Source organism: Phaseolus vulgaris, chromosome 5 (assembly GCF_051622355.1).
Source record: "Phaseolus vulgaris cultivar YP4 chromosome 5, ASM5162235v1, whole genome shotgun sequence".
Lineage (NCBI taxonomy): Eukaryota > Viridiplantae > Streptophyta > Magnoliopsida > Fabales > Fabaceae > Phaseolus > Phaseolus vulgaris.
Genome location: NC_143502.1, coordinates 9917754 through 9929812, shown reverse-complemented (window position 1 = coordinate 9929812; position 12059 = coordinate 9917754). Strand labels below are relative to the sequence as shown.

The 12059-nt window shown below is 31.0% G+C and overlaps 1 protein-coding gene across 1 annotated transcript; it reads left to right on the top strand.

Moving 5' to 3' along the window:
- The first annotated feature begins 4785 nt into the window (after positions 1-4785).
- Positions 4786-9254, top strand: SPS1 (solanesyl diphosphate synthase 1). Its single transcript, XM_068643460.2, has 6 exons — positions 4786-5419; positions 5718-5851; positions 6423-6550; positions 6720-6823; positions 8056-8183; positions 8359-9254. Exons 1-6 carry the CDS (start codon positions 5194-5196, stop codon positions 8905-8907), a joined length of 1269 nt encoding a protein of 422 aa, XP_068499561.1. The 5' UTR covers positions 4786-5193; the 3' UTR covers positions 8908-9254.
- The last annotated feature ends 2805 nt before the right edge of the window (positions 9255-12059 follow it).

Sequence of the window (12059 nt, the reverse complement as noted above, 5' to 3'; positions counted from 1 at the left end):
AAGCAATTGGACGACCTGAGCACTCTGGTCGTGTTCGTGCAGCTGGACAAGGGGTCGAAATTAAGCTATATTTTGGAGTTTCAGAACGACAGTCATCCTTTTCCTCCAAAGAGAACGAAACTCAAATGAAGACTAAGATACGTGAAGAATTAATGGAGGAGATGAGAAAGGAGACTGATTTGATGTGGCTAGAGATGAAAAAGGAGAATGATCGAATGCGACAAGAGTTTCTATTGCAACAACTTTGTGTTGAACCCCTTGTTAGTCCCACTCCCAAGAGCACAAAGGGGAGTTGTGCGGCTCCTCCAACATCAGGGGATGATATCAATGGGCAGACGAAGGATTGTGAGCTACTGGTAGTGGGCGGCAAACTTCCTCGAGTGGTGGCCCTTGGAAAAGTCTATCAAGACGCCACCACCTTACATAACGTTCCTCTCTCCTGATGTGGCGAAGGTAACATTTGAAAAAGTACGATTTCCTGATGCTCGTGTTCCACTACCTTCAGATGAGGTAACCAATGTGGCCGATGCATTTCAGACATTCGTTGCCTGGCCCAGAGAGCTCATTTGATTTATGCCCGAACCTCATGTAATAATTTCAATTAATTATATTATTTTTTATTTATATTTATATATTACATATAATTTAATACAAATGTTGTTTATCTTGTAGAAACCTTTTCGGCCACCAAGTCCGGAAAAGAAGCGTGAGGCTCTAGTTGACGATCCTATAGCTTCCTTACGTCTCATTGCTAGTCAGATTGACAATGAACATTTTCCAGTTCCGTGGGATGATACATTTTTTAAAATAAACATTGAACTGCCACTAATGATGTACAACGCAAATTAATCAGAATTTATATATGGGAATCAGGAGCTCAATATAAGTATAATTCAATTTTTTATGATGTAAGTATCTTTACCTATTATTCAATTTACTTTATGTTAAATTATTATTGATTATGCTTTAACTAAAAACTTGTAGGTTTTTGCATAGAGTCTGTATCACTGAGGGGAAGGAAAATATGTATGGATTCTTAGATCCTGCATATACTAATCTCGTTGGACCAAACTCATCTGAGACTCAAGCATACATCACTAACACCCTGGAAAAAGAGGGAAAACAAATTTATTTATGCCCTTATATTAATGAGTAAGTTTAATTATATGTCATCAATTATTATTATTTCATGTTTTAAATATTTACTAACTCTTTTCATGGATGATATAGGCATCATTGGTAGTTACTTGTCTTATCAATGGTTGATAAGACTGCTGTGTGGTTCTGTTCCCTACACAAGAAGATTCCCACAAAATTTAAGGATATCATTGATACGTAAGTACATTATAAACTTAACTTTGTATATGTTACTAATTAACCATCTACTAACGAGGTTTTTTGTATTAACCAGTTCATGGCGTGGATATAACATCCTAAAAGGTCGATCCAGTTCAAATAATTTGAACTGGATAAGAATAAAGGTTTGTAATTTTTTTCTTTCTTTATTATCATTGTTTATCAATATACTAACATATTACTTTTTATTGAATTATAGTGTAATAAACAACCAGGAAGCTATGAGTGTGGCTATTACATTATGCAATGGATGATTACCATTATAAGACTAGGTGTTAAAACTGGTTGGAAAGAGGTACTATATGTTAAATCATTTTTATAATTCTTGAACATATATATATATATATATATATATATATATATATATCTAAAAACTAATTTATGTCAACTATATTTTGCAATGCAGTTATTCACAGAAGAAACACCAATGAATTCGGAAGGCATTTCATATGTTAGAGAATCTTGGTCCACATATTTCATAAATTTTTATAACTCCAGCATAGGTAATCAATAGTGGTTTTATTATATGTAATTTGATTACTTGTAAATGTACATTTTGATGCTCTCAATTTAAATATATATTTTTTGTATTTGCCTGGCTGGGTTTGATCATTATGCAAGTTAATTTATATGATTTAGGGACAATACAAATTGCACTTTAAAAAAAACATTATTTACAAATGCGGTTATTTACCAAAACCGCATTTGTAAATAAAAAAAATAAGATTGCTATTACCAAAGCCGCATTTGTAAATGTGATTTACGAATTTTTACAAATGCGGTTTTAACCTATCATTATTAATCATTTCCAATCATCGTCCCCAAATTTTTAACATCAATTATATTTTTTAATAATTATTTCAAACATTCTCACCCTTTCAATGCATTATTAAACATCTTACAAAACTCTTTTCCATTTGTTTAACATCCACAAAATTATTTATCATCTTACACATAACAACAAAAGAGTATTAAATTAATTAACTTTTATTTCCAATCTTACACCACGAATAATAATTTTAATTTTATTCAAACCACTATATTCCTTTTTTAACTCATCACTTAAAATTATCATTAATTTTTTCAACCAACTAATAATCACAAATTTATTTCCAAAACCAAATTATATCCTCCTTAAATATTTTTTTACTTTCTCCTCTCTCAAACCATAAAATTTATTCTTCTCAATTTTAATTAATTATTTCATTAATTCTTTTACCTAAAATCAATTTTATTTCCTTTTTTTTCCTTCCTCTTTACCTAAAAAAAAATTAAAACCTCCTTAAATTCAACTTTCCCATCGTAAATAGTGAATAGTGCTATTTTGGAAAATAATCTTTCATGGGTTCATTTGGGTAATCTTTTTGCAATGTGTATTATTTGGGGAAAAAAAATGGTTACAAGTCACAATAGTTTGAAAGAAGTAAACAAAAATGTTTGATATATTGATAAAGAATCCATGTGATTGGTTGTTATACTCATTGCCACACAATCTCAATTGGATACAGTATTTTCTTCAAAAAATCACCTTCAAACCAAATATGGCAACGTGGCTCAATCCTTAAAACTCAAATTTTGTGGTTTTTTCATTGCCACTTTAATTCTTATAAATCTTCATGTTTTTCTCTGGCTCTTACTAATCCATGTGGGACTTGCGTCTTCAAACAAACTTTCCTTAAAAATACACCAAAAATATCTGTACCATAATTTAACATTAATTAATTAATTAATAACACTACCAATGATGTTAAACAATCAAACTAATTAATGTTTAAAAGTGTTCCGGGGGATAATAGTTCAAAATCAATAAATGATTTTTTTACTAAAAATTAGGGTTGAAGATTATTAACGATGTTCTACTTTTCTAAAACAAATCTTTCAACTTTTTAATTTGTTTGATGGTTATACAATATCGTTGTTATATTTTACACTATAATCAAATTCCAGTCCTAAATTATAAAATTTAGAAAAAAAAACCCTAATTTAAATAGTTTTAATATAAAATTATCTGTTTTAACCAATAATCAAATTTGAGTCGTAAATATACAATAATCTTAAAAATTTGAACTAAGAATTTTACTACTTACATTGATATTGATCTAAAACTATATTTTCTCTAATGCAAAACATGGGTGGTTTTCATATACAAAAGTTCTATATGTTATAATCCAATCGTACATTATTATCTATAACCATTGAAACCATAATATTATATTTTTGTAATTTTTTTTAAATATTTTTACTTTTAATTTTAAATAAGTTATTATTGTAAAATTATTTGTCTATTTCATAATTTATTTTAAGAAAATGTACAATGAAATACTTTGTTTGTATAATAGAATTATTGGCTCTTATAGTAATTATTTTTAAAATAACTTTTTAGTTTTTTTATATTTAAAAATGTTTATCTTAATTACACTTTTTAATATATAGTCTCAAAACTTTAAATATAATACGTATGTTTAGACAAGCTTATTTGTAAATATTCATAAATATAAAAGGAAAAATTAAAATTATTTTGTCCATATACTAAAATTAACTTATATAACAAAATGTTTTTAATGAATTTTTTCACAAGCATTAATTATATAACTGAGAAAATAAAGTTGTGTTTCTCGATAAGATAATATATTGTAAAAGTTTTCAGGTAGTTTACCTAAACTTATATTTTTAATTTATATAGAAGTTATTTTTTTTTATATAAAGACACTCATTTTTTTTTCTAGAAAAAAATTATAAAGAATTTCGTTTAATTAGACTAATAAAATAATTTATAAAAGTTGTCTTGTAACTTTTTTTCTTAAATTTCTACATCAATTACATTTAGCTTAGAAACACATAGAAACTTTTTAAAAAAACTTGTAGCAAAAAGTATTTAAAAATATAATTTTAAAGGTTAAATATGTTTTTATTTATACTATACCTATGAAGTTCAAACACTCCTCTTAAATAGCGTGTCCGTGTCAGACAAACGTATAGAAAAAGAATACATTAATTTTTTAAAAACTCAAATTTATGGTATAAAATTTTATTATAATTATAAAAAGAATGAATAAATCCTTTTAAACCCGCAATTAAAAACATCTTTTGCTAAAAAAAAAATTTAAAACATAGTGCATAAATCTTTATTATCAATTTTAATAATTATATAATATATAGATCCATGTTTCCGAATCTTATATTTTAAAAATTATACGTATTTCTGTGTATATGAAATGATTATTAATTTTTTAAAGATCGTTAATTTTTCACATAAGGACCTATTATAATAATTTACATATTAAAAATATCATATTATAAATATCTGCATAATTTAAAATTTGAAAAAAAAAAAATCAATTTCAAATAAAAGTTTAGGTAATAAAAATATTAGAATAAATATACTTGGAAGTTCGAAAAGTTTTGTTAAATAATTTGTTGTTTTCAAGTAAAAATGATGGATGTGAGAATGACATAGAGAGAGTTAATTTGACCCTTCCAGGCATGTTTACAGTTCACACAATAGAATCTGATGTCCTAAGGAAGCAGCATGAGTCACAGATTTCACTCTCATCGCTTTCTCTCTCCAACTGATAAGAAACGTAGTCCCATGTGGGTTCTTAGGATCCACTCACTTAACTCTAACTCTCGTGTTCCTTCTTTTCGCTTCAAAAAACTTGTGACTCTCAAACACCCTTTTTCTCCTTTTCATTCTTCTTCTCTTTTTCTCCCTCCAATGGCTGCACCTCGCTACTGCCTCTCTGCATAACGTCAATTTCGCCTCGTTTTCCACCCCTCTCTCGTGAATTGCGGCTGCCACTGCCTTCTTCCGCTTCTGGGCCTCGCTCAGAAGTCAGAATGATGTCTGTCACAGGCAAAGCCATTGATTTTGCTGGAAAAAACTTGGTGTCCTGTGGTTGCTCTTCCAATGCTTCCTTTGATAGGTACACGGTCAGGAACTATGCCAAGGTTAATTCAAAAGGGTGTGGCAGAGGTCATGGAGTTTGTAAATTGTTTTGTTGTACGAGGAGGAACACTCAGTGTCGGGTTTCTTCTATGAAGACTGCAGAACCTACGGTGAATGGTACAAGATTTGATTTTGATCTCATGCATTGTTGTCTGTGTAAAAAAATTGTACACTGTCAATCTATCAGAAACCATCCCTGGTATGACTTTTAAGGCTGTCGTTGTAGAACTCAATAAACTTACCAATTCTAATAACTGTAAAACTGATTGTGTACAATGTTTATACTGTTTTCTCATAAAGCAATTGAATTGATTCCTGTTTCTTTTAAGGGCGTATTCTGTTTGAATGAAGAAACACTATAGCTGTTAGTTACAGCTGTGGAACTAGACATTGAAACTTTTGGTTTTTTGAATAGGGGGGAGTCAAGCAATTGAAAGCCTTACCAAGGGATCTTACTTGAAGGGTTATTCAGAATCCCCCATTTCTCCAGCTACGTTCTTTGAAGTTGTTGCTGATGATTTGCTAACTCTCAATAAAAATCTTCAGTCGGTAAGTAATGCTTTTGGGATGGATGCTTTCTGGTGTTTTATTTAGTATGAAAGATTTATGACTGTTACTGTCCTGTCTCATGAAGTCTTGTGTTGTTGTTCTATATATTGTGAGTGAGAGTGGCTTCAACAGAGCAGAAAAGCGTAGAATTTTTAAGGAAGGCAACAAGGGGCATAGCTGCTTGAATGAAGTTCTTTACTTGTTCTGGGATTTTTGTTCTTGTTAGCCTTTATTGAATTCATTATTTCAGCTTTGTTTGATATTTACATGTTTCTTTGCATCTTGATACCAATTTACAAATTGCAATGTTTTGGGATTAATGATATCAATTTTATTTATTTATTGAGATTGGATAATTTTTTAAGACCATTCTGAATTGATTGTATTGTAGCATAAGTTACTACTCGTTAGATCTTTTTTGTTTTGTAAGAATGTTTATCCAGTCAATTTGTGCGAAGTCCTTATCATTCTCATTCCCTGCTGAACCTTCTTTCATTTAGCTTCTTTTGCTTGCAAATGGTGGTCGTTTGTTACCTAAATTTTAATGTATCTGATAAAGATACTTTGATAGATTGTAGGAGCAGAAAATCCAGTTTTAATGTCTGCAGCTGAGCAGATTTTTAGTGCTGGTGGGAAGAGGATGAGACCAGCTCTGGTGTTCTTGGTAGCAAGGGCAACTGCAGAGTTGTTTGGCTTGAAGTAAGCACATAAAACTCTCTCTCAAAGTCTTTTTCTCTCTATCTTTCTATCTCACACACACATGTGCACATGAACACACATAGGCATATTCACACGTTCTTTGCTGTACCTAAAAGTTCTATATGAAAATAAAAAGTTGAAAACTTCACGTTGAAATGGTTGACTCCAGGGAACTTACTGTAAAGCATCGACGTTTAGCGGAGATTATTGAAATGATTCATACTGCAAGTTTGATACATGATGATGTACTAGATGAGAGTGACCTTCGACGAGGTAGGCTTGTGATTTCTCTTTATATACCCTTTTAATTTTCCTGTCATAATTTTTAGATTTCTGATTATGTGTCTTATTTGGTAAGATGTATGCTATACAGCAATTCTACTCATATATAAGGTTGTTTTCTTATTTTAAGATGGGATAACCATGTTACAAATTACAATTTATTTGATAAAAAGTTTCCTTTACACGTTATGTTTGTGTAAAAGCAGTGATACTCGCAGGCTTCCATCATGTCTGAAACTTGTTTCATCATAGTCTTTGATCTGGTTCAGAACTTTGTTGATTAGTAATGATTTTCTGTACAATAAGATCATGCACACACTTTGTGTAAGAAAATTATCTCTGGAAAGAGGAGAAAAGAAAGAAAATAAAAGAGAGAACTACAGTAAATTTTGGTACTGAAAGAGGAAAAAGTGCACATTAGAAGCCTCTTAAATTTTTTGTGATGTCTTGGAAAGGACTTATGTTGCTAGTACAACAACATCAAAGGCTTATCCCTCTAGGTGAGGTCAGTTGCATGGATTTCATTCAACTCAGTTATACATATAATAAAGAATTAAAAAAATATACTCTGTAGTTTTTATTCTATGATGAGCTAATACCTAGTAGAGTCTCTCCACTGCCTAAAAAGGAAATAAAAAAATGGATAAAAGAATGAGAGAACACGTTGGTAAAGTGTGTTTCATCGGTGCTTCTTATTATTGGTTGCATGGAATTCATCTCTTTAAGCAATGACAGCAGACCAAAATAACAATGCAAGTTTTGATAAATATACCATTTTTGTAGGCTGGTAGTGCCATTCTATAGCATATAATTGGAAGCTAAGAGTATATTATTCAATACATACTCATGGAATTGTTTCTAATGATTTTAAAGAAATTCAAGTAAAAACTGAAAAAATTGTGTTCTCCAAATATACACATATCGGATAGATCTATAAATATCTTGCTTCAATAGAACATGGACATTTCTAGTTCCTGTTTTAATAAATTCATTTTGTTATGCATAGATATCACGTTTCATATAAAATTTTTGGTCTTGACTAAAGTCTTAAAAATTGCATAATTGAAAATTATACACGATCAATCGGTATGAATCTTACATGTCTGTATTTGGGCAGGCCAAAGCTATCACCTTCTGAAGAAGTGTAAACTTTTTTTTTTTCCCAACACTGCTAATTCAATTCCCCTCTACTTGTACTCATTGTGTTTGCAATGTACCAACAGGGAAGAAAACTGTACATCAAATTTTTGGAACAAGAGTTGCAGTGCTGGCTGGAGACTTCATGTTTGCACAGTCATCATGGTATCTAGCAAACCTTGAAAATATTGAAGTCATTAAACTAATCAGCCAGGTGAGTTCCATCACCATGCCTGTTTAAGACACCATCGTTTACTTGCATGCTTAAAATCATTATTCCAAACAAGTGGTTGATGCACCCTGGAGCCAGTTACTTAATCGAGGGTGTAAAGAGATGCACAATTCCATTTTATGAAGTTCTTTTGCATAACTATTTGGTGCTTTTTTAGGTGATCAAAGATTTTGCAAGTGGGGAAATAAAGCAGGCCTCAAGTTTGTTTGATTGTGATGTTCAACTTGAAGAGTATCTAATCAAGAGCTATTATAAGACAGCATCCTTGATTGCGGCCAGCACCAAAGGAGCTGCGATCTTCAGTGGTGCTGACAGAAGCATCACTGAGAAAATGTATGAATATGGAAGGAATCTGGGTCTATCCTTCCAAGTTGTGGACGACATTTTGGATTTCACGCAATCAGCAGAGCAACTGGGAAAGCCTTCTGGCAATGACCTTGCCAAGGGCAACCTGACTGCACCAGTAATATTTGCACTGGAGAAAGAACCGAAATTGAGGGATATCATTGAGTCTGAATTCAGTGAGGTTGGTTCACTTGATGAGGCCATCAATTTGGTTAAGAGTTGTGGGAGCATTGAAAGGGCCCAAGAGTTGGCCAGAGAGAAAGCTGATCTTGCAATTCAAAGTCTCCAATGCCTTCCTCAGAGTGTGTATCGTTTAGCCCTTGAGGATATGGTGGCATATAACCTTCAACGGATTGCATAAACTTATGCATGCTGAAGTATAAGGACATACTGTTAAAAGAAAAACACAAAAACATTCTTTTGGTCCTAATATATAGGGATAAGAAACTTGAACATGTTGTCCTTTCAAGAATTTCTTCCAAATTCTACTCCTGTGCTACTTTTGGGGTACTTATATACGCATTGAAGGACAAAGCAAGTGCACATTCACATAATTTAATATATTTGCTGCTTCTCCCTCAAAGTAAAGGACAAGAACATAATATATTCCTTTATTGTATCAATACAAGTTGCAGTATATTCTTTCCCCCATTCTTCCTTCCTGGAATATTGAAAACAGAAATGAATTGATATTTGATTTTCTTTTTATTTCCTTTTCTTTTGTATTTTCTGAAGATAGTATACAACTGGTCTTATAAACTCCATATGGTCTTTGCGTTGCTCATTCATTGTCATACTTTATTCTTTCCTATCTACAAAAATTTCAATTTTCAAGTATTTGAATATCCTAATAGTTTATGTTAATTGAGTCCTCTGACCAATTTGTTTTTGATGGATAAAAGAGAAAAGAAGCCTTTATATAATACAATTTAAATAGTTCATCATTACCAAATGTTTGATATGTTGCATTAATGGGGAAAATGTACATGTGATAGGAAAAGTCTAACTTGAATAATTTGGACCATTTGACCAGTTGTATTTTGTTGGATGCACAAATTTTACTAATAAGGGTGTCACCTTAGTTAATGTTTTATATTTGAGGTTTGTGTAGTGACAAACCTATTTATATGGACAATTTGTAAAAATTTTGCTGACAAGAGTGTCATGTGGAGTGACAAACCTATTTATATGGATAACTTGTAAATATTGAAATTGCAAACACAAAGCAACTAAGATGTTATCCTACTTTGTTATAGGTAACTAATTTTACCTTTGAGATTGCTTGATTTTTTATTTTATTTTTTATGTTATGCAATTATGTGCATTCAAATTCTTGTCATAAAAATTACCTGGCAATAGACATGTATATATGGATACTTCCATGACACATATACACTATCATATATATTCATCCCAAAAAAAGTATTTTTTTTAACATTTGTTAGTATATAAAAACAATTTAATTAAAAGATATAATATAAAATATCTTTCTCTTACATCAGTTCATTCCTGCATGACAAAGTTAAATAATAGGAACGTATTTATTTATGTGATAGGATGAATTCTTATGATATACTAGGCATACCTTTTTTTTTCACGTAAGAGATTATAGGAATCTCCTTCTACTCTTACAACATGATATTTTTCTTTATGTGAGTCCAATATCAGTAATATCAGTAGAGTCATGATATCTCATACAAAATCCCAAACTCAATATACAATATAAACTTCTCAACATAATATTCCCTCCCTAGAAATAACTATATTTACAATACATCACATGTCATATCACAACATAACCAAAATATATTCTTATTTATACACATTTTCAATTCAACTCTTTTTTCATTCCAGATCATGCATAGTTTACATCACACATTTCAAATTCTACATCTCATCATATACATCATCAACCACGTAACAACTTATACAATCACAACAAATTTATCACTAAAAAACCATATATTATTCCAACATTAAAATAAATACCAATAAATTTGAATTCACCAATCATTACATTATAATATTATTCAAGTATAGTAGCTTGATAAATATAACAATTTTGTAAAATATAAACAATTTTAAGATCCAAAAACATTTAAAAATACGTTATTTAAAATCTAGAAAACATTACCTTTGCTCAACCACTAGTTCTGCTCGCTTAACAAATTAAGCACATGTCTAAATTTGCACATTCAACATTTTGCTTGCTCAATCAAAGGTTTGTTCACCCAATGAACAAAACTTTTGGATTTTCACTGTATTGAATTTCACTCAATGATTAAATCTCGGGTTTCCAAAGAAATGAATTTTGCTCAACAAAAAAATGGTCACCCAACAACTTTGTGTAACAACCAAAATTTTGTTCAGAATATTAGGTAGAAGACTAATTTAACCTCTTTTAAACATAGTTTTAGAGTTCATTCACTAGAAATATTTTGCTTAGTGAATTTGGCTCCACTTAACGAAATTATGCAAAAGAGAGTATTGGAAGTTTTTATGCGTAATTTCGCTCAACCATTTTCAAATTCGCTTAGCCATTTTTCAATTTTCTCAACGTAGGCTAGATACACTTAGTGTAGGCTAGCTTGGGTCAAGCATTTTCAACATAACTCAACCATTTTTAGCTTGACTCAGCCAAATTTCAACACTGCACCAAAATTGCATTTGGTTGCCCAACACATGGAGGTTGCGCTCAATGATTTTTCCCTAATGAATAACTTTTTTCAACCTTGTGCTTAGGAACAAAGTTTTTCAACACATAGAGGCTCCCTCTACAAATTTTTCCTATTAAATGCCTTTTTTCATTCTTGCTCTCACGAGTGAATCTGCTTAACGCACGAGGGTTGTGCTTAACAAATTTAAGGTGGTGGCAATGTGATGTAGAATAAGGAGAGAGGACGCTTGAGGCCCAAGCCCAATCTGAGGCCAACCCCAACCCATGATTACATCATCCACCATGCCTCAGAGGATTACTAGGAGTAGGACACAAGCATTAAGAGATGAGGATCAATTGATGTCTCTTTTTTTAATTTCTTTAGAGTAGATTTAAATAGAACATAAAAAGGAGGTGTGAATAGGAGTATAGGACTTATGAGAAGAAGTAACTGTTGAAGATGGTTGCTGCCCTTCAAGACATGTGTTTGATGAAGCCATTTGTGTAAATTTCATTTGTATTTACATTTGCTTTAAGAATGTCTTAGGTATAGTTTAGAGGTTGTTTAAAGTAAGTTTTTTGCTAGGTAACTCACCTCTTAACCCCATACCATGTGATAAGAGCAAGCACAAATTTTCTGAAACTGTTTTTCACATGTTTTGCAAAAATACCCTTACTGCATAAAAATGAATTTGTTCTTTTCTTAATGAATAGATTCTTTTTTTAAGCTGATGCTTTGATTAAGTGTTTTCCAACATCATGGTTTGTGCATCAAGTATTTTGACTAAGTCTTCACTCCATCAAAACGACTGTGTTTCACTTGTTAAGAAGTTTTTGTTATCGTTTTGAAAATAAAT

Bases quoted from the DNA above. Each gene is read 5' to 3' on its own strand.
- SPS1 (XM_068643460.2), top strand. From the start codon at position 5,194: ATGATGTCTGTCACAGGCAAAGCCATTGATTTTGCTGGAAAAAACTTG. The intron at 6,824-8,055 runs GTAGGCTTGTGA...ATGTACCAACAG, and splicing joins TGAGAGTGACCTTCGACGAG to GGAAGAAAACTGTACATCAA. The intron at 8,184-8,358 runs GTGAGTTCCATC...GTGCTTTTTTAG, and splicing joins TCATTAAACTAATCAGCCAG to GTGATCAAAGATTTTGCAAG.